Below are 27,961 nucleotides of genomic sequence, written 5' to 3' on the forward strand. Positions count from 1 at the left end.
TACACATTACATTACATTACACCTTGTGCTGGGGACAATAAAAGAGCCCTCTAAAATGTGCAGTTTTGCCACACAACAGAATGCCACAGATGTCTCAAGTTTTGAGGGAGCGTGCAATTAGCATGCTGACTGCAGGATTGTCCACCAGAGCTGTCGCCAGAAAATGGAATGTTAATTTATTTACCATAAGATGCCTCCAACATTGTTTTGAGAGAATTCGGCCTTATGTCCAACCGGCCTCACAACCTCAGACCACTTGTAACCACGCCAGCCTATGTCCTCCACATCCGACTTCTTCACCTGCAGGATCGTCTGAGACCAGCCACCCAGACAGCTAATGAAACTGAGGAGTATTTATGTCCATAATTAAGCCCTTTTGTGGGGAAAAACTCATTCTGATTGGCAGGTCCTGGCTCCCAAGTGGGTGAGCCTATGCCCTCCCAGGCCCTCCCATGGCTGCACCCCTGCCCAGTCATGTGAAACACATAGATTTGGGCCTAATTTATTTATTTCAATTGACTGATATCCTTATATGAACTGTAACTCAGTAAAATTGTTGAAATTGTTGCATGTTGTGTTTATATTTTTGTTCAGTATATTTCAGTCCAAGTCAAACACTGGCCTGAACATGCATACAACATCAGATTCATAGCAAACAGTAGGTAGGAGGAGGGAAAAGCCAGCCGCACCAATGTGTTGGAGGAAACACCGTACACCCGGCGACCGTGTCAGCGCGCATTGCAACCGGCCCGCCACAGGGGTCACTAGTGCATGATGGGACAAGAACATCCCTGCCGCCCCATGTGTCTCCCAGTCGCGGCTGGCTGCGACAGAACCTGGACTCGAACCAGGATCTCTAGTGACACAGCGCCACTCGGGAGGCAACTTGTTTTGCCCATTCAAACATTCAATTGAACAGTAACTGAATGCCTCGAATGCCTGTCTGCCTACTTTATATAGCAAGCCGCGGGTGTAGGAGCAAACCATTTTTGCGAATGAAGTGCTGTACCTATTAAACTGTGTGTATATTGACAATAATAGCTATCGCTGTGTAGGCTAGGCTACAGTGTGTAGACTACTCACCGTTAGCTAGCTAAGACAGACTAGCCAGCTTGGCTAGCAAGACCATAATGGCCAAACAAAGCTCTGTAAAAAAAATCTCAAGAGACCGTGTATAGAAGAGGATGTTGAAGCATTTGTCACCAGTCCAGGGCCACCAGTCCCCCTCTATATCAGTCATTGCTGCTTGCTGCTGGTGATTCTCTGATCCACCTCTACGCAGATGACACCATTCTGTATACTTCTGTCCCTTCTTTGGACACTGTGTTAACAAACCTCCAGACGAGCTTCAATGCCATACAACTCTCCTTCCGTGGCTTCCAACTGCTCTTAAATACAAGCAAAACTAAATGCATGCTCTTCAACCGATCGCTGCCCACACCTGCCCGCCCGTCCAGCATCACTACTCTGGACGGTTCTGACTTAGAATATGTGGACAGCTACATATACCTAGGTGTATGGTTAGACTGTAAACTCTCCTTCCAGACTCACATTAATTAAGCATCTCCAATCCAAAATTAAATCTAGAATCTGCTTCCTATTTCGCAACAAAGCATCCTTCACTCATGCTGCCAAACATACCCAAGTAAAACTGACTATCCTACCGACCCTTGACTTCGGCGATGTCATTTACAAAATAGCCTCCAGCACTCTGGATGCAGTCTATGATAGTGCCATCTGTTTAGTCACCAAAGCCCCATACACTACCCACCACTGTGACCTGTATGCTCTCATTGGCTGGCCCTCGCTTTATAAGTCGTTGCTAGGTAAAGCCCCACCTTATCTCAGCTCACTGGTCACCAGGGCAGCACCCACCCGTAGCACGCGCTCCAGCAGGTATATTTTACTGGTCACCCCCAAAGCCAATTCCTCCTTCGGCCACCTTTCCTTCCAGTTCTCTGCAGTAGGGTATAGGGTAAGCTATGCTTTTTTTGATCATCTAATGATGATTTGAGTGCCCAAATTATGTCCCCCCTACATTTTTTTCTGGTCCTGCCTTCAACGGAATCCTGCTTGCGCCACTGGCAAAGTCACTCTTTGCACTCAATCAAGCAAAGATCTTAGCAGTGATTGATTGCTTTGTGGTTAGCATCTTAGCAGTGATTGATTGCTTTGTGGTTAGCATCTTAGCAGTGATTGCTTTGCTGGTATCAAAAAGCTTTTCTTTGTACCAAAAAGCTTTTCATTGCCAAGCGCTCCTTGAATCGGCAAGGTTGCCAGAGTGGAGATGTTAACTTTGTGGAGGAGAGTGCTGGACAGACAGACGCAGGAGCCAGTGAGAAAGCTGCAGCCCACCCTTCCAGAGAGAGGGGAGCTCTGACCTCATAGATGAGGAGGAGACAGGGGAGGGGACTGCAGCCCAAAGCTCACGCTGAAGCCTTTTGCATTCTCACCCAGCATCTCTGGAAGAAGGGAATGCCTGCTTTCACAAGCCGCCTACTGTCTGACCACCACCAAGAGAGAAAGAAAGAAAAAGAGAGCTCCAAGTCAGGGGGAAATTTGCTCAGGCGCTGGGGAGAGAAAACGTCTGCCGGCTCACAAATGGAGTGGAATGGGTTTAAAATGGTAAGGAGGCTGCAGCCTGCCAGCCGCTCATTGTGCCCTTGCATCCATCCGACAGCCTGCAGCAGTAGCAGTAGCACCATGCCTCACTCAGTGTGCCTTCCTTCCCTAACAGTTAATGGGGTGTTGTCAATCCAGTTTTGGGAAAAGGCGATGGGTATCGGTTTGCACAAGTCTTAGATAACTGTTCATGTTACCTGCTCACAGCAAATGCACAGTACATTGTGTGGTTTTAAGGATGATATTTTGCTTGCAATAAATCTCTTTATCATGTTGTGCATTATAAATAGTAGATAATACTTGGTATATTTATGTATCTATACAAAGCATTATAGTGCACATTTTGATCGGTTTTATTTTTGTAATATTTGACAGTGTATGTGATGTAGGACTACTGTCGTGAGCTTGCATTTGTGAATTTGTAGTGTATCGGAGAAATAGAGTGTGTGTGTGTGTGTGTGTGTGTGTGTGTGTGTGTGTGTGTGTGTGTGTGTGTGTGTGTGTGTGTGTGTGTGTGTGTGTGTGTGTGTGTGTGTGTGTGTGTGTGTGTGTGTGTGTGTGTGTGTGTGTGTGTGTGTGTGTGTGTGTGTGTGTGTGTGTGTGTGTGTGTGTGTGTGTGTGTGTGTGTGTGTGTGTGTGTGTGTGTGTGTGTGTGTGTGTGTGTGTGTGTGTGTGAGTGGCTCTGTAATGCGCATGCCTGCACTGGTGTACATTTCCCTTCACTTGGACAGGTTTTCGCCTGTGTCTCCTCTGCTTCTGCCTCTGATGCTTCTGGTAGCACTTGTCTGTGCTGCATGGTGGATGTGTTTGTTTGTGTGACCATTGTTGACAAAAGGCTCGGTTTGACTGCCCCCCCAGGCTGTTCCTCAACTGGTTTGAGGCAGTGCCTGCCAGGGACGTTAATTCCCATCCATCCAAAACAACATGGCAGGACTGACTAACTTTTTGAAACCTATCTTTCTGCACAAAGAGGCTGTCTTCCCTGATCTCTAAATTCCCGTATCCATATCAAACGTTCTCTTATTGTATGCTGTTAATAATACGTTTCATTAATGTTAAAATTGCATTATACTGATTTTAAAATGTTGTCCCTATCATAAAGGGAATTTGCCAGCTTCTGTATTAGCATCTTGAATGTGGGAAGCATTATTCATTTTTGGAAGTGAATATTTGATTGTTTTTGTGTGGGCTATTCATTCCCGTGCAATCAAAATGCTAATTGAAAAGAACGCAATTCCCAACCATGGTGACAGTGATAGCATCCTGTCTCCCTAACTGTTCGCTGTAGCGTATTGATGGAGGGACATGCCAGTAACGCAGTGCTAAAGGAGGCGGAGGCGTTGGGAGGGAGAGAAGGAAGGATAGACAAAGACAGGGGGAGATATGCAGTGTTTATGGTGTGGAACTGAGCTCCTCGTTGAGCAGCACCCCACTGTCTGTCACTGGGGCTCAAGCCCTGGGCAGTGTCACCACAGTCAGAGCTAGACTACTACTGTCCTCCAGCAGAGCTGCAACACCCACGGTGCAGCACTGTTCAGCACCAAGCTTATATATCAATGTGAATAAGTCGAGTTGATCAGATTAATATGAAGTAGGGTTTTGTGAGCAGGTGGGTGGCATGGCACAGAGGGGTGTTGGCAGTGCTCAAATTGAGGGGGTATGCCTTGTTAGGGAGAATTTTTTTTTAAAGCGATATATAACGGCGTGTTAGGATAGAAACAAGCTGTACGTTCCACGAGAAAGACGCGACTCCGATGCACATTTTTTATTTGTCTCCAGGGCATTATGAGGCTGAGTTACGACCTTCGTAAGAAAATAAAAATGATACTTTGGAAGTGGTACGTGCCATTTGGAGGGTTCGGGGAGTGGAACATCAGCCATATGAAAGATAGGACTTGGAAATGAGACAGCATACGAAGCTCAACAGGACTTTGTTCTGAGTTAGGCAACCACCATCTCAATTAGTTCACGTGACAAACAGGAATTTATAGACACATTCATGAACATCCAATTCTCATTCCTATCTTATGTGTGACTGACTCTGTTGCTATCAATTGAAAATATTTGTAACTAACATGATTAAATGACATATTTGTTAGTGAAATAAATAACATTTGTGAAAATAGTCTAAGCTTTATTTTCCCTATCCATATTATATTAAATATAATATGTAATTATAATTAAATAGCCTACGCAAAATATGTCATGAGTCATGTTACACTATGTAGAATTGCAGGAAATTAGCTTCAAAACAACAAACAATCTCTAGGGCCCTGAATGAAACTAAACCCACTTTTGGTAGTATATTTAATGTATCTCAATGAACAATAATAAAAACAAATAGGCCCAAATACAGAATCCGTTCAGTATTTTTGCCTCCAACCTTGACCAACTCACATTCTCCACATATCTGTTGAACTTATTTCGTCTTTCACAATAGCTAATATAAGTCAGTAGAACAATTCTCATTCCTTACAATTGGCAAAAATACAGGGTAATAATTAGTGTGCTTTTGTCAGCAAGAACACTAATGTTATTCTCTGCATGTCTTCTATTATTCCATTTCTTCCGTTTTACCAGGACAACTGCTTGTTTTATGTCTTGAACAGTGTTGTAAGTCACAAAAACAAGAAAATACGGTTGAAATGCATTAAATATCTGGTTTTGTACTTTTAGTGCTTCTAACCAAGTCGTCAAGTTCTGAATGTTGTGATCTGTGATTTAATTGGATCTTAATTCCACCCTGCTCTTAGGCTTGCATTTGCCTAAGCCCCCCCCCCCCCATAGCATACCCCTTGTTAACTTTGCTGACCTCCGATTGGGAGAACTGGGGTAGAGAGGTGAGAAAAGAGCTGTGGGGAGTGTGATCCTGAAGGTGGGAGAGTTTGCGCTTGACTGTACGGTGCTAACGCACACAGTGGCGTGTCAACAGGGCTCTCAGATTCTGAGTGAGAGAGAGGGTAAAGAATATTTTATCAAATCAGGTTGTGTTCTCTTTGGTTAGGTGTCCATTGTTGTGAAGAGAAGTCATTATAAAACTGACCTGTATTGCCTCAAGTTCAGTCAAAGATAGGATCTAGGCGAGGCAAGGTCCACCTGGAAGAAATAATGATTTATACCTTAATCAAGTCATGGTTGAAGGAGATATACGTGTGGGTGTTAGAAGAGTATTAAAGCTTGTAGAGGGTCAGCCGAACAACAGTGGAGATGATTTGTGGTGATTAAATTAGCTTCTCTTGCTCCGCCTTAGAATCTGTGCTCTTGAGAATACTGTACGACAATTAAACATGAACAGGCAAAGTTCAACTCGCTGAGTGGTGTTTCCATCTATCCAATCAGGTATTAAATATAACGGTTACCATTGTTACATGTGCGAAACAAATATTTGAAAGGATTACTTGATAGTTACATGATAAACAGTAAATGACAAACTGCTAAACCATTTCAAATATCTGTGTTGTCATGGCTGTCTGTTAGTTCATGTATTTCTTTTCTCTTATGCTTTGCTGATGCCGTTGTTCATAGAGCTAAGATCCAGTAAAACTGACAAGTGTACAGATGTAGATGGACATTGCAAATTAGAGCCAGACCCCTTTTCTGCAGTCAAAGGACCAAATCGCCCTCTAGTGGCCTCATGGGTGGTATGTTATTCATATTTTTCATTAAATCATAGTTTACATTTACATTTAAGTCATTTAGCAGACGCTCTTATCCAGAGCGACTTACAAATTGGTGGTATGTTATTCATATTTTTCATAAAATCATAGTTAATCAACATTATTTTAAAACAACAGCCGAATTGCCGGTGTTTCTATGTCAAACGGTTGTTTGTTATGTTTCAGTCTTCTGTGATGTATATTAAGTGTAATATTTGGATGCAAACTCAAAATTGAATACATTTCAACTCTATATCCGACATGGTACAGGAGTCTTCTTTTTGTAAGACCATAACTGTGTGTGTGAGATGTATACTTTTGTTTCAAAGTGGGCTGTTTAAGACTACCAAGAAACACTCTGTGTGACCATGATTTAGCCCACTGCAGTAAAAGGTTACTATTTGTCAAATTAAGAGAGGAGTGAGGCTGACTGAAACGGACAGTGGAATACTTCTCCGTTACTCCACAGGGCAGTTTCTTTCTACCCATCTCTACCCACCGTTGAACACCCAGGTGTGGACAAATCACCCATAAACGCCCTGCAGCTCTCCAATGTTTTGTGTGAGATGGTATGGTGTTGTTGCTGTTGACATGCTGAGGTGCCTCTGGGAGAGGACTTGGACTGAGTCTCCAGTCCCTGAGCAGCGTGGGTAATTAGTCACAGCTGTAGATGGACATTCACATGCAACTCCCAGCTGAAATGACACGCTCATGTTTGTGTCCACTCAATCGTCTCATGCTGTCTATCTGCTGCCTGCCTGCTTCTGGTCAGGCGTAGTCACTAACATGGGAGTATCTGAATCAAAGTGACGGTTGTTGGATAATTGCATGTTTAGATGATTTACGCCCTGAAGGGGATCTATAATAAGTCAGTTGGAGTGAGATTTAAAGCACATAAGTCACATATATATGTATGCAAGTAGAAAATTAGCTTTGTGAAGTAGATTTGCATTTCTACTTCCAACTTGTGCCATAAATGTGGCTTGTGTATAATTGATTTTAAAACGCCGTTTGTTTTATTGATAATACTACGAGTTTGAAACCAGTGAAATAAGGCGGCTGGGTAGCCTAGTGGTTAGAACGTTGGGCTAGTAACCGGAAGGTTTCCAGTTCAAATCCCTGAGCTGACTGTTGTTCTGCCCCTGAACAGGCAGTTAACCCACTGTTCCTAGGCTGTCATTGAAAATAAGAATTTGCTCTTAACTGACTTGCCTAGTTAAATAAAGGTAAAAAAAAAATGTGTCACTATAAATGTTTTGGCGTTATTAATTATACTAATGTAAAAGCAAAGAACACACAAACATTTTTCTAGTGAATGTATTTACTCCTTTTCAACATACCTTAGCCTATACCCAAAACAGCCAGAAGTAATGAGCTAATGCCTATTTGAATAAGCCGCTCTGAACCATTGTCTCAATGATACGGCTTCGTTCTTCAAAAATGCCTTTTGTTTGAAGACTAAACATACGTGAATATCAAGAAAACGGTTTCTTAAAAAATGTAATAGGCTTCCACAGAGGCGAAGGAATTCAGCTGTGAGGGGAAATGCTTTAATAATACAAGCCTAATTCCTTTGGCGGAAATTCAAATTGCCACAGACAGACAATAATCAGCTGCAAATTCCTAGCGCACACAACCCGGTAGCAAACACGGGGTCATGTTCGTGTCTTTTTGCTCCTGCTTTTCTGAGTAAATATTCTAAAGGAAAATCAGGGAATATATATTCATATATCCTATCTACATCTCGGTTCATTCAAAGATGGAAGTAGAACCCCCGACTTCCTTATTTCTACGGCTCTCTTTCTTCATCCTCCTCTGTATTCCGCGTGTTTTGGTATTCATGCAGACATTTGGGTTTGAGTGGCAGTTCCTGCTGAGACTGTGCACAAACTGCACACTCCTCTGATCTACATTTTGCATCCCAGGAAAAGGAGAAAAGATAGAAGCAGCAGCAGGCTTGGTGTCTCTCGCAGTTGCTCCGTCTCATTGTTCAACGTTGCCAAGTAAAGTGGCCTCGTACTGTGATGTTAAAGGATGTTTCAAGGTCATCCTTTCAACAGACCAGTAGAGGACAGAGCACCCACTGACAAGGGGTCATGACTGTGGAACTGCCAGTAGCTTCCTTAACTCCCTATTAAGGACATGTGGAGAGCTTTACTACCTAAAGGTATTCAAGAATGAATAGGAATATGGCTCATACCTTTATGTTACTATCTCCGTCAACAGCTGAGGCAAGCATGAGGGCCATGAGATTTGATCACCGCCAGTAGAGCAGACATTTAGGAAAGGGATTCATCCTGTATATGCCTATTCCCTTCATATCAACTGTAACATGTTCTCCTCAAACTAGATGGAAATAGGAATTGTACTGCAGATATCTATAAAGACAGATAAACATTGGAAGCAATAAATAGAACCGGCAAGTTGAGATCCGGAGAGATAGATGTGATCTACTATCTTCCAAATACATGTCTCCCCGGCATGCTATTGAGAAAAAAAAACTCTGTTTCAGAATTTTCCATTGCACATACTATATTAACATAGATAGTCTCCTGTGGGCATTTTCAATTACACTGTACCACGGCAGAAGGAGATTAATCTTCTATTTTGAATGCATGCCACATTTGATGGTTTAGTTGATATGCAGGAGGGGTAATCTTGTAGCTGTGAGTATACATTTAGGCTTTTTGGTCTTCTTGCTGCAGCAGAAGCTAATTTATGATCAAACCCTTTTCCAATCTACAGAGTCGATTTTTATTGGATCTAAAATATTTCAATCTGTTTCCAATTTTCTAATGACCTAATATGCCCCAAGTTAGTATTACTAATAATTAGAGGGTTAGTTTCACAGATACACCCGTTTTAGTGGAATACTACTGTTTAGATGCATAATAGAGCTTGCACTACTTGTATGATAGGTACCAGTACGAGGAAATGTATTGCATAATGGATACTAATACAGAAATGTACATTATACTGTCATACAAGGATATTATAATGAATCCAATGTCTCTCCTGCTCTTCAAAAAAAGTATGTATTAACTGTCTCAACGGTCTCTAAATGTCTCAGATTCTGGTCATTGGAGACACACACAGACAGGCAGGCAGCCTGACAAGCAGCGGATGGGAAAGCAGAGTGGCGCAGCGGTCTAAGGCACTGAATCTCAGTGCTAGAGGTGTCACTACAGACCCTGGTTTGATCCTGGGCTGTATTACAACTGGCCGTGGTTCGGAGTTCCACAGGGCGGCGCACAATTGGCCCAGTGTCGTCTGCGTTAGGGGAAGGTTTGGCTGGTGTAGGCTGTCATTGTAACATAAGAATTTGTTCTTAACTGACTTGCCTAGTTAAATAAAGGTTATAAAGAAATCAGAGGCAGTGATTAGATTAGATTAGGAGGAGTCTTGCTCTGCTCAAGCTGTGTGTGTGTGTGTGTGTGTGTGTGTGTGTGTGTGTGTGTGTGTGTGTGTGTGTGTGTGTGTGTGTGTGTGTGTGTGTGTGTGTGTGTGTGTGTGTGTGTGTGTGTGTGTGTGTGTGTGTGTGTGTGTGTGTGTGTGTGTGTGTGTGTGTGTGTGTGTGACCAGGCTTTGCCCTGCTGCAGCTTCTTTTCTGGTCTTTTACCTACAGGCTATTTGTACATCTTTAAATACCTGTTTTATCTGAGCAAATATGACTCATCCTAGCTTCAAATCGGCATTAATTAAAAGTACAATCAAGGAAAGGTCTTTAGGCATGCTCAAAGGTTTGACGAACTAGAGTCCAAGTACATTAGTTTATTCTAATTTGAACTAAAACATTTCAATATTTAATTACGACGAGGCTGGGGTTTTTACATATTATTTCTATTTTAGACCTTACTTAGTTAGCAAGGAAATGAGAGGATGCTTGATCAGGAACATGGCTGCCTGCCAGCTACGTCCTCACGACACCTGGTGCTGATGCAGTGGAACCGTACATGGCTTCTACACTGGCTAAAAACAACCTCAAGAATAAAATGGGGTTTCGCTTGAAATGCAAACTAATACAAACCAAGGTTGCATTGTACTGTAGTCAAAGGTAGCTTTCCTTGTCCTCCAAAGGCAATGTCACCTTCATTCAGAAGTATCCCACTCGTGTAGAGGGTCCAATCACAGAAATAGGAGTGATAGAGTGCCGTGCGTGTGTGCTGTGAGGGGTGACAGTGTATTGGCCCTGTCATTGGGAATCAGCCTTAGGACTGGGGTAAGATGACATGGGGTGGTACAGACTGACAGAATCTCTCATTTTCTCTCTCTCTCTCTCTAGAATATGTGTTCCGAGTTACTATCTGCTTCAGTTAAACTATTTGAAATGAAATCACGTAATCTATCGTGAAGACTTAATAACCTATTAAGGGATCATTCATATGAGCAGTATGATTAGTCCGCTGCATGTAGCATGATGTTTAGTCAGTGATGAGGCTTTGAGGCCCTCTGAGTGGACCACTGTGCTCAGTTCCAGCAGGCCTTTGGCAGCCTGCAGAGATCACATCGTCTGTCCCCTTGCTGGCTCATGGACAGGACCTCCAAAGTCCCCTGGTCCCAGGGCTGGGGCCAAACATGCAGGGTTCTAGGTACAGGGTCTGGCCAAGCTGCCAGGCAGGTGGCCAGGAATTCTCACACTACTGCAGGGGAGGGGAAGGATAACACAGGTCAGTGAAGCCACATAAATTGAAGTGTCATCTCAGAATCAAGATGCTCACCGATCTCCTGCTTCCATGCATTGGTGCAGAGTTGGGATTTAGCCAATGTACAAATGGCTTTAGTCCACCCTGGGTTTGGCTGTGGCAGGGGACTGCAGTCTGTAGGTCCCGACGGCCACTATTCACAGGCTGCTCATTTTCTTGACTAAGACAGTTTACTACTCCAATACCATGAAAACAATCAAGAAAAAAGTGCACTACAGAGAAGCTATATTACATTTTGATCGAATTCAGGCCTAATTACAATTCAGTTGTGTAAGAAAAAGTTTCAGGCTCTCCCAACTTTTCCCTTCTGGTGGTTATGAAGTGGTATTTTGTTTTCTTGAACATAGTCCGGCTGACATTTACTTCTGCTTTAGCATTGGCATTGGCTTTAAAAAAGAAAAAGAAAAAAAAGATACATGGTATTTTCCATTATCATCGGAGTTGGGAGAAGGAGAGGGTGATTTAAGGTGCTAGCAGAACGCTTCATCAGCCAGTGAGTTAGCGTGAGGAGTCCATTTGCTGCACATGGTGCTTCCAGAAGAAGTGGAGTTGCACAGAGACGAGGATAGCTGTCTATCTGAGACTTAGCCCACGGTTAACGAATGTCAGGCTATGACCTTCAAGAAAGCAGACCCTGGATACACTCACAACATATGTATTGTATAACCAGTGAATAGTTTACGTTTGTTTTGAGGATATATTCTGGGATTTATATAAGAATCTACAGTCGGACAATAAAATAGGGAATTCATCCAAATGTAGGACTGATGTCTCCAAAGTAGTCTGAGATAAAAGTAGATATTTAAAGAGCTGGATTTTAAAGCTCACCTCCGCATCTGCAATTAAAAGTGACGGGCTGCCTTCTCATCTCCTGACCTTTGACCCTCGGAAGCGTGGCGTGCACTTTGAGGGGGTTGAGGCATGCTGGGGGTTCTGGGAAGGTTCCATCGATCCTATGAAACAGTGGACGTCATAAAGGGAAAAAGTCCGGCAAAGTTCAATGAAAAACTCTGTGCATACAGCACCTAAACATGTATTATTCTGAGTCACACAGAGAAGAGGAGAAAAAAATCTATTTGGCAAAGTAGATGCGGATCGATGTTGGTGGAGGCAGGCGGGCGAGGTGTCCCAGATTACTTTCCTGATTGATCCAGCCAAGGCTTCCGTCTGACCTGCAGGATGTGGTGAAGTCAAGATGTGTCTGATGGAGGTGGAGAGGCAACCAGAAAAAGATGGAAAAATAACGTATCGATAGCATGGAGGGAACTTCACTGACCAGGAGTTAATATACAACAATCGTATAAATCCCTTTGTCTGAATGGGTTTGATAACTCAAGGACCCTCTTACTCTGAAACACTTTGAGTGAGTTGGGGCATGCTGTGGTTTACAGGGTTGGGTTTGTGACCTACCCTCGCCTTGGAGCCATGGAATTACCATTTCAATGGATGGAGGACACTCTATGTCCGTCCACTGTATTAGAATGTGCTTGTTAGAGGACAGGTTTACAGAATACTGTACTATGAACAACCCATTTATTTAAAACATTTAGCTGACAGATTGGATTTCATTCCATGTTTCATGATTGAATATTTCCCAGTAAACAGGAAATCTGAAAGGATAATTTTACCGATAGTCTTGAGGATTCAGTGTATAATATCCTGTTGAGGTCATCAGATCATCCTCTGTACCGGCAGAGCGCAGAACGCTGGGATGTGGCGAGACATTGGAATCACAAACAACCATCCATCTGACCTCCATTTTGTGTCAGGCGCTATCAGTTAAATGATACTACTGCCGCATTGTGATAAACTGCAGTGTCTCGTCTCTGCATCCATCCCAGCAAAGCCACGGGAAATTGATTGTCTAAGCTCGTTTGGGCAGGGAGTTCTGGCTGGCAGCAAAGCGGCAGTTTTTACGGTGTCACCGTGGCATAGGAGAGGCTTCTGGTCATGTGCGATTTGCTCGAGGATGCAGGCTGCGGAGGGAGATCATGTCGTCTCTGCAGGCAGTTATGGCATGTCCTACATGACTGCCATACCAGACACACACCGCTAACCTCAGGAGTTCAAGGAGGGAGGGAACGTTTACAGGGTGTCAAATATTTATGGCACACTACAGAGAATATTGATTATACAATAAGTCTGTCTAATGACTGCTGCGCACAACCAAAATGTATTCTCTGAATAATTGAAATTGTACCCATGAGCGATTTTCTCATCTCTATGTTTTAAAAAAAAAACGTAATTGCACTGTCCCTTTATTCAAATATTATTTGAGATGTTATCAGGAAGTGTGTGTGTGTGTGTGTGTGTGTGTGTGTGTGTGTGTGTGTGTGTGTGTGTGTGTGTGTGTGTGTGTGTGTGTGTGTGTGTGTGTGTGTGTGTGTGTGTGTGTGTGTGTGTGTGTGTGTGTGTGTGTGTGTGTGTGTGTGTGTGTGTGTGTGTGTGTGTGTGTGTGTGTGTGTTCATACTGGAGAGAGGCAGACAGACTTAGAAAGAGGGAGAGAATCGTTATTAAAGGCTAGTACTGATACACTTGGCTGCACATCTGTTAAGGTACTGGTTATGAAACAAAAGTATGTAGATTCTAGCTACCATACCAGTTTATCTCATCTCCTCTAAAATATTTCAATATTTCGATAAGTTGATACTTGCTCGGAAATTGGATTTAGAATTGATATCTTTGTTTGCGTAGAGTTAGTAATATTGAAGCTACAGTATGCAAATACAAAGGAACATAAAATACCCTTTTGCTGCAATACTACCCACAACTCCACAGTACAGTGAGTAGCACATTGGTTGCTGAAATGTCACCTTAATCATAGCTAATGTTTAGTCCTACACCTGCTTGCTGCTTTTCGCCACATTTTGGTACCTCATTTGAACATGCTGCATATTATGCTTGCTTCGGTAAACCATTCCTTTTCAGACTAGCCTATGTAAAGCTAACCATAACAGATGGGGTGGAAAATGCTTTTGATGTTTCACCTCTGTCTAACATCTCTTTCTCCAGGTTAGCTTTCAAATGTTTAAATGATATTTATAAAAAATGTCCTTTTAAAATGGACATTGGTCCACCATATTGGGGGACCTCTCATTGTCACTGGGTAACCAAGCCTTGGGGGCATCTGTCTGATGCTCTGTCCAGCCTTGCTGGTTCTATTGGATACAATAGTTGTCTGTGTTATATACCTGTATTCTCTATGACAAAGACTTTGCCTATGGTGGTTCTGGTTGACCCAGGCAGATTGTTGTTCCCTATGAATCACTGTAAATTGAAAAATTATTAGAAAAATATACATCAAAAATGCATATTAACATAAGTGTTAATCCCCCAATAGATGAATAATGTGTAATACAGTGTGTTTTCTTTATATTCTAAAGCTGTAAGACGTTGTTGTTATAACCTTCGGTCTTCACCTAAACTAAAACTGAGGTGGCGTCTGGTAAAGGAAAGGTACCCATAATGAATTGGCTCAATTTATATTCCACAAATTATCAACCCAAACATCCAAACACACACCAACCTGTCAGCAGACACAAGCTGCCCTCTCCATTTCCCTCTCCTCATTCCTCTCTCTCCATTCCCCATTTCCCTCTCTCCTTTCCCCTCTTTCCATTCTCCTCTCCCCATTCCCCCCTCTCCATTTCCCTCTCCTTTCCCCTCTTTCCTTTCCCCTCTCCCCATTCCCCTCTCCCCATTCCCCCTCTCCATTCCCCTCTCCCCATTCCCCTATCCCCATTCCCCCTCTCCATTCCCCTCTCCCCATTCCCCTCTCCCCATTCCAATTCCCCTCTCCCCATTCCCCTCTCCTTATTCCCCTCTCCCCATCCTTATTCCCCTATCCTTATTCCCCTCTCCCCATTCCCCTATCCTTATTCCCCTATCCTTATTCCCCTCTCTCTATTCCCCCTCTCCATTCCCCTCTCCCCATTCCCCCTCTCCATTTCCCTCTCCCCATTCCCCCTCTCCATTCCCCTTTCCCCATTTCCCTCTCCCCATTCCCCCTCTCCATTCCCCTCTCCCCATTTCCCTCTCCCCATTCCCCCTCTCCATTCCCCTCTCCCCATTCCCCTCTCTCCATTCCCCTCTCTCCATTCCCCTCTCCCCATTCCCCTATCCTTATTCCCCTCTCTCTATTCCCCTCTCTCCATTCCCTCTCCACCTTTCCCTTTCCCCATTTCCCCTCTCTCAATTTCCCTCTCCCCATTTCCCCTCTCTCCATTCCCCTCTCCCCATTCCCCTCTCTCCATTCCCCCTCTCCATTCCCCTCTCCCCATTCCCCTCTCTCCATTCCCCTCTCTCCATTCCCCTCTCCCCATTCCCCTATCCTTATTCCCCTCTCTCTATTCCCCTCTCTCCATTCCCTCTCCACCTTTCCCTTTCCCCATTTCCCCTCTCTCAATTTCCCTCTCCCCATTTCCCTTCTCTACATTTCCCTCTCCCCATTTCCCCTCTCTCAATTTCCCTCTCCCCATTTCCCCTCTCTCAATTTCCCTCTCCCCATTTCCCCTCTCTCAATTTCCCTCTCCCCATTTCCCCTCTCTCCATTCCCCTCTCCCCATTCCCCTATCCTTATTCCCCTCTCTCTATTCCCCTCTCTCCATTCCCTCTCCACCTTTCCCTTTCCCCATTTCCCCTCTCTCAATTTCCCTCTCCCCATTTCCCCTCTCTCCATTTCCCTCTCCCCATTTCCCCTCTCTCAATTTCCCTCTCCCCATTTCCCCTCTCTCAATTTCCCTCTCCCCATTTCCCCTCTCTCAATTTCCCTCTCCCCATTTCCCCTCTCTCCATTTCCCCTCTCTCCATTCCCCTCTCCCCATTTCCCCTCTCTCCATTCCCCTCTCCCCATTCCCCTATCTCCATTCCATCTCCCCATTCCACTCTTTCCAATCCCCTCTCCCCATTTCCCCTCTCCCCATTCCCCTCTCTCCATTCCCCTCTCCATTCCCCTCTCCATTCCCCTCTCCATTCCCCTCTCCAGCTGACAGTCCATTTAGAACCCAATTAGATATCCTTATTAAGGTTGTTAAGATGTGTGGGCAACATCAACATACCCTCCCTCCTCCTCCTAGAGGATGAAGTGTCTCCTCCACCACCCTGCCCTGACTGGATACCTCCTGTTGCATTCCTCTACCTTCTCATCCCACTTTCTGAGAGAGTAAATGAAGCCAGAGGTCAGCCTCAAAGTCCTGTCCTCTCCTCCTAAATGGGCTGTTTTACCTACCGGCGTTACATCCTCAGCTGCTGCCTGCTGTTGCCTGCTGCTGCCTGCAGCCCGTGGCTCATTTGAGGAGCTGTCTTTGTCAAGGGCCTTTTTTACTCCCCAGGAGTGAGAGGGATACCCACATCATTACCACTACAGAGGGCACCGTAGTTCCCACGTCAGCCCCACCCTCCTCTCCCTAAGTCAACCATTTCATACTCAGCACCAACATTACAGTAATTGTCCCCTATCTGAATTATGCCTGTTTCCAAATAGTCTCAATAAGCAGTATTCCTCTAGAATAATCAACCCCTACCTAGAGGGAAAGCCAAGCCACCTGTGTGTTTTAGTGTGGCTGGTGACCGTAAGGCCTCTGTAGAAAAACAAGCATGTTAAATCTTGACCCTGACACCTCCTAGGGATCGACAGAGACACAGTGGCGTCAGGCAGAACTCCCACAGCTACAGGGCTGGGCAGAGAAGGGATTGCTGACACAGCCAAAGATGGTAAGGAGACCGCCACAAATTGCCTTTTACCCGACATTACCAATGGTGATGACAGTGCTGCTGAAGGAGCAGGGCTGTCAGTCTGCCGGGCCAGAGGGGAGGGGCCCTGATGCCGGACAGCTGAGAGGGAAGGCACTCTATGCCAGCTACTTTTTCTGCCAACCTAATGTACTGTGTGGTGTGAGGATGCTGATTCATTTACTCTGAATGGGGGAAAAAAATACCGAGTAAATGTAGCTTCATGTTTACTTTTTGGTGTTTACAAAAAAGTTCTACTTTCATTTTTCATCAACCTTAACATTTACATTTTTGACCATTTACACATTTTATCTGTTCAATATAAATGCTCTAAAATATGCATCCAAATGTTTTTCTGTAGTAGGTTATATTTCCCCATAATAACATAATGTTATTCTTGTATCTGCTGTGTTATTTATTGAATAATGAAGACAGTTTAGGTATCGGAAGAAATGATGCATTTTGTCAAGCTGTGATGTCTGGTATGAGGAAAATATTCTAGCCCTTACAAATCACTTCTTCTTACCTTGCTCCCAACGTGAGCTACTGTTTCATAGCCACGTCAATACAATCTCATGTCAAATATAAATCAAATATTTTTTAAAAAAACACATCAAACCAATTACATTTAATTCAAGTAATGGTTGTTTTTTTGTCATCTCATTCATCCAGGGGGTGAACTTTAAAACCTCTTCTAATGGACCTCTATCTCCCCTGTCCTCCTCCCCACAGACACACAGCCTCCAGAGACACTGCCTTACTCACTCCTTGCATGACTCACACGCATTAGATTCGTGAACCCATATTTATTTCCTCCACTCGGAACCCATTAAGGCCTCCATTTAAGTCCAGAAGAAGCAGGTCCCTCCCACACACCATGCCCAGCTGCATTAATGGAGGCTGTAAATCCAGCATTTCCGCCCGGGTCAGGGGAAACATGCTGTAATCTCAAGCTAGTGTTAGATAGCTAGATATTGTTCTGTTGAATCAGTTGGCCCCGTCCTCAGGCTGACACTAGAGCTGCTCTGAAGGCTTTGCCTGTGTGCTGTAGTGCCTCAGCTAGGAAGGAACTCAAAGAGATACTGCCTTCCTCAGCACTGGGCTACTCCGTGGGAGAGCATAGATACCTAGCCAATGAGGCACAATGGACAGCTGAGCACGGGTAGTGCCGGTGGCAGGGGGTAGAAATTATAATTGGTCAATCTGAATCGGCAGGTCTTGGGTGATTAAAGGTAGCCATTTTGTTGATTCTTCTGGTGAAAACTCGAAAGAACACGTCCCACGGAGTTGAAAGTATTTTTGACAGAATAGAGCTCAGCAGGACGTGTCAACAGATTTAATAAGGCCCCCCAATCAACTCTGTTACTGCTAGGTACTTTATTCCTCCTTCCTCGCTGTCACCATGCTCCCTCTTTGTTGGAGTGGTGAGGATACTGTCAAAAGCAGAATTTGCATGCAAAATAGATATTGAGAGCTTTTAAACAGGCAGTTTTCTGTTTGTTTTCTGCTGTCGGCTCCAGGCATTGTCTTGTGTGTTGTTCCACTGTAGAGAAGACTGTGTGTGTGGAATAAGAAGCTGCTGAGACAATTCACATTCAAGTCTGACATTTATGATATGCCATCCTCCACTGTAGATATGTCTCAGGTCTGGGGACAGTTTTAGAAAACCAATGGAGAAAACTACAGAGTTGCGGTCTACGTGACTGATAATGATTGTTCTGAATATTGTGATAAAATATGGTCTATTTGAGTTTTTAGACCAGTTTTCAGCAACTTCATTGCTATCCAAACATTAACTTACAGTAAGTCAGATGGGAAATAAAGAGGTTTATGATGTGTTACATTTTTGCTAACCTTGCTAAATGTGCTGGTTTTAAATAGAGAGGGCCAAACTTTGAAGTGTAGACGGAATGTATTTTTGAATAGTTATAAATAAATATGCCCAAACCTCTGCTGAGATATTTCCTTTTCTCCTGCTCTATGATTTTGCACATCTGATTGAATCAGTAAGAACACGTAACCTATTTTCTTCATATTTTAGATCTTTATTTAAATGATACCAAATTAACCACAGTCAGTCATTTGAGAAGTGAGCTTTATAATTCCGCTAGTTAATTGGGTTTTCCTCTAGAAGTGTTGACCTGTTTTTTCCAAGGTCTTTGTTAATGATTTTGTATCATTTTTTCAAGTCAGACATTGACATATATAACTCATAGGCTCATAGCCACCCCCCAGTGCCTCTGTCTGGTACAGACTTTCAGTAAAACACGGACAAGTCTGATGTACACACCAGAAGACCTTGTTTGGGGTGTTTTCACCCCTATGTGGGGATGATGCTTTTAATAGAAGGCACCCTGAAGTCCCGATCCTGTCACCCCACATCTCCAAACACAAACACACCACACACACACATACACACACACAGATACACACCTTCCATAAACCTCTTAGGCTCAGCTTTTCTTTGTAAGTGGATGATGGAAATCAACTGACTGTAACTGAGAATCAAATAGTTAAATAAACACACACATTTAATGCTAATGGCGGAATACATTTGGTGGCAGTCTAGGGATATGGAAGTAAGTGTTTGTCGGTAGATTAGCACAACAGACTGCCTTCTTTTCACTGCCTCCTCCCTCAGGGGCCAGCAAGCTCTACTTCAAATACCTGCTCTTAAAGCGCACTGCAAAACCATCCGCAAGGACTATTGTTCCATGTGACAGACAGCAGTGCCCTGCTGAAAGGCTCAAATTGTTACCCCTCTCTAACTGCACCAGAAATCAAAGCACAGAAAGGAACTAAAAAAAGATCACTCATATGTCTCTAACAGTCATGTCTGCATGAATATTTAGCTGTTTAAGTTGCATGCGTACTATATTGTGTTTATTTTATGGTCTCATACTGAGTCAAACATTGTCTTTCTTTTGTCTTTGAGTTTTGATGGCCTGGAATGTGGATTAAATGCGAAGTACAATAATGAATTCTGGTTCTCAGATTGAGAAGCCCTATCTCCTACCTCCTCTTTGAGTCTTCTTCTTCCCCGACCCTTCCCTTTCTCAGATAATCAGCAACATGGAGCCTCAGGTGACGAACGGCCCCAACGGCACCACGGCCAACGGGCCGTCCTGCAACAGCCGCAGCTGCCCTTCACCCATGCAGACTGGTGGCCCCACCGACGACAGCAAGACCAACCTCATCGTCAACTACCTGCCCCAGAACATGACCCAGGAGGAATTCCGCAGCCTGTTCGGCAGCATTGGAGAGATCGAGTCCTGCAAGCTGGTTCGTGACAAGATCACAGGTACGATGACACACACAGGCCATAGGAAGATTGGGGGAATGACACACAGAGGCAAGTGTAAAGAAGGGCCTGGTGGGCGGGATGTGGTGCAGGGTGGGATGGCATGGTGCCGGCGTCCTATGATCCTGGACAGGACTCCAGCTGGTTACCACAGAGCAGGAGGCTGGGGCTGGAGGTGGCTGGTGAGCGGCAAAGCCCAGCTCCACGTGGCACAGAGGTGTTTTCCAGCTAGTCATGCCTCTAATCCCAGACCAGTGGCTGTGTGGGTGGCATAGCAGATGGAATGGGGGGAGGCTGCTCTTAGATAATGTCAGATAATGGCATTCATTTTAGATCCTACTTAGTGACACTACTTCCTTGATAATCTCATTAAAAAGGGCCCGTGTTGAAGAGCAACATCCGCTCTTGACAATGAGATGCAGCCAGGCTAGACTGTGGCTCAGGCTGGTGGAAGTACAGGGCCATCTTTTACAATAATGGGTCTGAACTGGCAGGAAAGTAATATGTAGTATATACAAGAATAGCACCTGGAAACCACACTACACTAATTTTTCATCTATTTTTCCCATATGTGTGATTCACAGTAGACAGGGAGACCTAATAGTTTATATTGGAGAGAGTAAAAGGAGACATGATTAACAGGAGGCTCTCACTGGCCTAAATGGGAAAGTGAGGCCATTTCTGTTAACGTTGAAAGCTATTTTCTACCGCACAAGGTCTCGTATGACTTAGGAAAACAAAATATGTTATAAATATTCCCCTCCTACGGTGCATGTCTGTGTTGTGCTCCCATGGGTGCAATTTTAACGTTCAAACTTTTAGACTAACAAAGCGCTTCTCCCTCTCAGTAGAGGGAATGCCAGGAGGCTGCATGCAAACCAGTTGGCATCATTAACTGACTTCAGAAACAGTCCTCCCTAGGTTTCAGGGAACACTGTTTCTGAAGCCCTAGGGCCCCTATCCACAAAGAGTCACTTTGGATACGGGCCATGAGCCCTCTCTTGTCCATTTCCCAACATCCCCATTCAGACATTTGACCAGAACAGCATTAAAACACTACATTCTCAAGCACCACATACAGGACAATAATGCTTCTAGACCTCGCCCTCCTGCCCTTTCAGTTTACTGTCAATTTTTCAAGTACAGAATGTGAAATTCCTTTACACGGCAGTTCAAAGGGAAGGAGGATGTCTTTGTGGACAAGGTGAGGTGAGCTTCCTAAGCCTCAGCGTTGTAAGAGACAGGCTTCTCCTTTCTCCGGACCGGGTGCTGTCAGCTTTGATGAAGCAAGAGCGGCATGAGGTACCAGCCAGCCCAGCCACTCTGCGCTCTTCTGTCAGGCCCGCTGACTTCAGCTCAGTGAAGTGCCACCTCAGATTGTTTACCCTGCTCCCTACGCATTCCTGCTGTGCATGTAATACACCAGGGACCTGCAGGTTCATCTCTTATTGAAGGCAAAACCTACATGCACATCGCTAGAGCCCAAACATGCTCTCACTGGCCCATCACCCCCTCAACTCTCTCTCAGGCTAACGACCAGGCTAGAGAGAGACATAAAGTGAGTTGTATTGAGTGGTAGTAGGTTCCATCTTTCTCTGGGAAGGGAGAAGCTGTATGTAATTATTAAAGTGAAGGACAGGGTATGTTTGAGGAGTTGACAGAGGATTCTCCAACAGATTCTTGTGTATATTTTAAAGACCGCAATTAAGATGAAAATCCTCCAAATCCAAATGCATGCATCTGCCTGTAATAAAATAAATAAACATACACCCTTGGAGAGAGCTGGTCATTTTCTTGTGGACCTGGGAGCACATTGAATGGCAACTTTTAATGGAATACATTAGGAACGTGTTAGTGATTCTGGCCATCAGCACACAGAGAGGGACTGATTAGCAGGAAGCTCTCACTGGCCTAAATGACTGATCAGGCGCCGCCAAGGCAGAAATAGGTTCCTCGTCAGTTGCCCATTTTACTGGATAATTTTCTGCGCTGGCTGCATTTCTTTAGGAAAATGAATGCATTTGTATTCATAATGGCAGAAAATAAATGGCTTTCATGCAGGAACAGGAATTGAATGTGCTTGTGATTTGGTTCCTGATAAGAGAGAAACTTTTTACATACTGAGACAATCATCTGTTCATATTCTCCAGACTGTTACTGCACTGTAATACAAGACCCATCTTCTTCAAAGATTTTCTTCACGTTTTGGTTTTCCATTTGGTCCTATGGTGTTAACACATAGCCTTTGTGTTACCCCCACTCTTTTGGGTGGTGCCATTTTGAGTCTGTCTGTGTCATGGCACACTATGTTAAGATACAGCGTGTATCACCGTCTGTAACGATTGACCAAGGACAACGATGATCCCTGTACAAATCAAACAAAACAAAAAGCAAATGTAGTGTATGAAATATTCATCCTACTTGATGTCTGCTACGGCATAGTAGGCCCTGAAACACATCGCTGTGCATCTGAGAGCAGAGAGCGTGTGAAACTTGTGTTTGAGACAGGCGTGTGTGGAATCTCGCTCTGTGTGACACACAGCTGACGTATTGGCCTGACAGGGAGGAAATAAAAAATGCACCGTTTCACTCAGTCTACCCTCATCTCTTTGTTGATACTAAAATATATATTCAAATTGAGTTCACAGTCAAAACCACTGCTGTTTTATTTACAGGCAATACATGGTTTGAATAGTTGGTTGTGTTGCTGGAACTGTTTGTTTACCAAAGCTCTGGCACAATCAAACCTTCCATAGTGATGAGCATCAGGAGTTAATGGCTGCGTATCACAGAGAGGAACACAGTGTTTATTTTGTCCTCCAGTTCACATGAATCTTACTGGTTCATATAACAATTAATATGATGCAAGCATGCATAAAATAGCTTCCTCCGTAGGACACTGGTGAGAACAACTGTGTGATGTAAACAACTTCGCTAGTATGACAATGAGGCTGGTAGCTCTTACATTGGACCAAAGTGAAAGAGAGAAAACAGAAACTCTGCACCACTTCAGACATACTAGCAAACTCCGTCATCGGCTTATTTTCAAATCAGCGTCCGTTTGTTGAATCCAGAATACATTAATATACTGTAAGACAGAAATCATAGAAGGTTTAGGGCTGGCACCATTACCGTATAACCGTGTAACCGATGGTAATGATGAAGACAGTCATGAAAATATAACAACCGTTTTTTTTAATTGGGGGGGGGGGATTGAAGAGCGGTTGTGTCCATTTCTGCGATAAAATGGACTCTTAACAACGTCATGTAAGCAAAGTGTTGTAGCAGACGATGAATAGAATGGTCTTGGAACCTCTAAACCTGGCAATTTGACTGATAAGCTCATGGGTACACTCGCAATGGTACCTGGTACTGTGATACTAATCATTTCCATGGTAATGTATAATGTTAATTCAAATTATGTTAACTGATGTGGCAAATGCAATGGAATGTGTTTTTTGTAATGTCAGTTGAGTTGAATCAACAAATCACAGCACATATTGATGGGTACATTTTGTGTCCGGCTGCGGCAGTCACCAAATTTTGTCAGCCGCTGATTGTCGAGCAAATAACTGCCAGTCTCACGGTAATTGACCGTAATTAACATCAACACATTTAGCATCTCCTGGCTTCCACACACAGTCTACAAGCCACTGATGCAGACCTTTGGAGCAGCTACATTTGAAAAAGTCTTATAACTTAATGTAATACAGCCTACACCTTCACCATAAATCCATTATTTATTTTATTCTGTGTTGAGCGGTGAACGAAGAAACAGGTCCTCCTATATGCTTAATTTAGAGTTATTAATGTAACTTTAGTTGTGATTCAAATGTCGGCTATATGTTAAAAAGAAAAATGTATACTTTCTAAGGCTGCATGATGCAACTCTAATGATGATTTGGAAAAAAGTGGCATGAAAGGCACGAGCTCGGCTTTGTTTCTTGCACAGGCTGTGCACACTTCATCAGTCTCAGTCAACACTTCATCAGTCTCAGTCAACACTTCATCAGTCTCAGTCAACACTTCATCAGTCTCAGTCAACACTTCATCAGTCTCAGTCAACACTTCATCAGTCTCAGTCATTCCAGTCCACTGTGTCACAATTTGGCTGTAATGCTGTAATGCCCTCTGGAAAAAACATACCTTTTGCGGCCAGTGGCCATTGTGCTCTTGGGCTGAATATAATAATTATAATTCCTTTCTCCCTTCGTGCTGCTTGCGCCGAAGCACCTCTCACTCACATGGCTCTCGGTCACGTGATCGGGTCTTTCTCACGAGCTACAAGTGAAAACAGACACATCGAGGACCTCACTGCACGTCCTTATCTAATTCCGAGGTGCATACTGAAGATATTTTGTCAGCAAGATGAGTAGGCCTAACGAACAGCAAAAGCACTAGCCTGTGTCAATATACTATCCCCCATAGTACAAAAGTTGACCTATTCTATTATGCGCGAGAAATAACTATTCCAAATATAGTCTTGGACAGTTGTGGGATGCGATAGATCCCAAATGAATACAACCGCTAACATCAAAAAACAGATCAGAACGTTTAGTTTAAAATGTTGCTCAACTATCAGGCTATTTCTTCACATGTAAAGCACAGCAACGGACACACGGCAGGAGGCTATAAGCACAAATGCGGGAAAACCCATTAGCGGGAAAACACCATTATCAAAAGTGACCGCAAATGCGATTGTGCATCTAATGCTTTCAATATAAAGGTGAGTTTTTATGGTTAGAATTATCTTCCCCAAACTTCAAACTCATGCGCTGCATATGTTTGCCAGTTTGGCTCTACGCCCGTTGTAAAGCGGATTAATGTGCTTAATTTAATTTAAGTCGCACACATGAGGTGTGCGACTACGATTTGAAAAAGTCACAAAAAAAGGGTACGCATTGTTTCTGGCCTTACGCTGGGAAGCATTCACAAGTGATAATATATCATTCACAAGTGATAGGCCAATATTGTCACCCATCAGACTATTCTTGATTTAATCTGGGCATAACATGTACTAAATAATATATGTGTGAAATTTGTTTAGATTTAGAATGGACCATTATCATGCACCTGTCTCGAAATAGGGGAAGTAGGAAAAAATACATGTCATCTATGCATTTAAATGGGCGCCCGAAAAAAAAAACATGTGAATGGAGGATGCTTTTCCTGTGGTTCATTTTCATGCCAGCCAGGTAGGCTATACTCCTGTTGTAAAGATAAGCATTGTGCTTAATATTAGAAAAGTTGAGAAATAAATATAGTAGGTCTAGCTTATAGAAAGCTGATGGGATCCTCCTCTTTTGAATAGAGGCCATCACATTGTTTTCTCACACAATTGCATAGCCTATAGAAATGTGGCGCATCGTGAGCTAATGGGCTCTCATGAAGTGTTTGATTAGATTTTAGATTACATTTGCGTTGAGGTCAGAGTGATTAGAGGGACAATAGAGTGCTGAGTACCAGGCAGTTAGCAAGTTTGGTAGGTTACTAATGACCATCAGCAGCATCAGAGCTGGGAGAAGCCTAATTACCGTGACGAAACGTGGAATTTGACTGCCTTCATGACTTGTAACCGCCAGTATGGTAATACAGTCGACATAACAGCCCTAGGTACACTTCCTGCTTTTACTTCCTGCTCCTTACTTTTAACATTGCTGTTATGGGTACACTTCCACATATGCCATCATTGACTTGAATAGGGACGCCTACATTATTAATTATATTTCTATAGCAGCACATGCAGTCAGGGGTGGAGAAAAGTAGAAAATGTGATTTATTTTATTTTATTGTTGCTATTCAAATGGTTATTATGGAGACCGCGGTCAATTCACTGGCCAATTATCGTCATCCAAAATTCCATGACCATCAGAGCTCTATAGATGGTAAAAGAAAGCGTGAATATAGCTGGCATTTGACGAAATGAAAACTTATCTGGATCAATATCCACTCAGCTGGTTCCGGGCCTACCTGAATGACAGAAAGCAGTGTGTCTCTTGGAATTTCCTGCAATTTATTGTTGCTATTTAATTTTGTCCGTCCGAGACAGTGTAGTACGATTCAATCTTAGTCCTGTATTGATGCTTTGCCTGTGGGAACGACGTCATCGATGCACGTATTGATGAAGCCAGTGACTGAGGTGGTGTACGGAACATATTCCAGTTTGTGCTAGCCAAACAGTCCTGTAGCTTAGCATCTGCTTCTTCTGACCACTTTTCCTGATTTAGTTTTTGCTTGTAAGCAGGAATCAGGAGGATTTAATTATGGTCAGATTTGCCAAATGGAGGGCGAGGGAGAGCTTTGTACGTGTCTCTGTGTGTGGAGTAAAGGTGGTCTAGAGTTTTTTTCCATTTGGCTGCACATTTAACATGCTGGTAGAAATGAGGTAAAACGGATTTAAGATTCCCTGCATTAATTTCCCTGTTCACTAGAAGCGCCGCCTCTGGATGAGCGTCTTCCTGTTTTCTTATGGCCGTATACAGCTCATTGAGTGCGGACTTAGTGCCAGCATCGGTTTGTGGTGGTAAATAGACAGCAATGAAGAATATAGTTGAAAACTATAGATGAAAACTCTCGTGTCTCCATTCCTCTGGCTCTGGACTACTCACCATCCCCAAAACAAAACTGTGCACCATGATGGACCGGGCATTCAGCGGTGCTGCCCCCAAACTCTGAAACTCTCTCCCCCTAGCATCCTCCAAACTCTGAAACTATCTCCCTCTAGCATCCTCCAAACTCTGAAACTCTCTCCCTCTAGCATCCCCCAAACTCTGAAACTATCTCCCCCTAGCATCCCACAAACTCTGAAACTCTCTCCCCCTAGCATCCCACAAACTCTGAAACTCTCTCCCCCTAGCATCATCCAAACTCTGAAACTCTCCCCCTAGCATCATCCAAACTCTGAAACTATCTCCCCCTAGCATCCCCCAAACTCTGAAACTCTCTCCCCTAGCATCCCCCAAACTCTGAAACTCTCTCCCCTTGGCATCCCCCAAACTCTGAAACGATCTCCCCTAGCATCCCACAAACTCTGAAACAATCTCCCCTAGCATCCCACAAACTCTGAAACTCTCTCCCCTAGCATCATCCAAACTCTGAAACTATCTCCCCTAGCATCCCCCAAACTCTGAAACTCTCTCCCCTAGCATCCCCCAAACTCTGAAACTCTCTCCCCTGGCATCCCCCAAACTCTGAAACCATCTCCCCTAGCATCCCACAAACTCTGGAACTCTCTCCCCTAGCATCCCACCAAACTCTGAAACTATCGCCCCCTAGCATCCCACAAACTCTGAAACTATCTCCCCTAGCATCCCACAAACTCTGGAACTCTCTCCCCCTAGCATCCCCCTAACTCTGAAACTATCTCCCCTAGCATCCCACAAACTCTGAAACTCTCTCCCCTAGCATCATCCAAACTCTGAAACTCTCTCCCCTAGCATCCCACAAACTCTGAAACTCTCTCCCCCTAAGCATCCCACAAATTCTGTAACTCTCTCCCCCTAAGCATCCCACAAACTCTGGAACTCTCTCCTCCAAAACATCTCACAAATTCTGTAACTCTCTCCCCCTAAGCATCCCACAAATTCTGTAACTCTCTCCCCCAAGCATCCCACAAATTCTGTAACTCTCTCCCCTAAGCATCCCACAAATTATGTAACTTTCTCCCCTAAGCATCCCACAAATTCTGTAACTCTCTCCCCCTAAGCATCCCACAACTTATGTAACTTTCTCCCCCTAAGCATCCCACAAATTCTGTAACTCTCTCCCCCTAAGCATCCCACAAATTATGTAACTTTCTCCCCTAGCGTCCCAGCATCCTGCAACTCTGACTCTATTGCACCTTCAAAAACAATCTCAAATCCCACCTGTTCAGTCTGGCTTTCCCCTCAACTAGCTAAGCTAAGTAGCTTTTTATTATTTGAATGTCTTATTCTTGTTTTTGTTTTTA

At 43.8% G+C, this 27,961-nt stretch overlaps 1 protein-coding gene across 10 annotated transcripts in view; it reads left to right on the plus strand.

The window, feature by feature from the left end:
• The window catches only part of LOC124037768 (ELAV-like protein 4), an 82,415-nt gene that overhangs the window by 15,660 nt on the left and 38,794 nt on the right, over nt 1–27,961 (plus strand). For 7 of the 10 annotated variants that reach the window (XM_046352790.1, XM_046352793.1, XM_046352791.1 and 4 more), the window contains 2 exons: nt 16,608–16,694; nt 19,773–20,013. In XM_046352790.1, the coding sequence (XP_046208746.1) occupies nt 16,608–16,694; nt 19,773–20,013 (328 nt within the window). Of the gene's footprint in view, nt 1–2,466; nt 2,626–16,607; nt 16,695–19,772; nt 20,014–27,961 lie in introns of those variants that run through there. The other 3 variants (XM_046352792.1, XM_046352795.1, XM_046352798.1) reach the window with 3 other exon arrangements.

Source organism: Oncorhynchus gorbuscha, linkage group LG06, assembly GCF_021184085.1.
Source record: "Oncorhynchus gorbuscha isolate QuinsamMale2020 ecotype Even-year linkage group LG06, OgorEven_v1.0, whole genome shotgun sequence".
In the NCBI taxonomy this organism is placed as follows: Eukaryota; Metazoa; Chordata; class Actinopteri; order Salmoniformes; family Salmonidae; genus Oncorhynchus; species Oncorhynchus gorbuscha.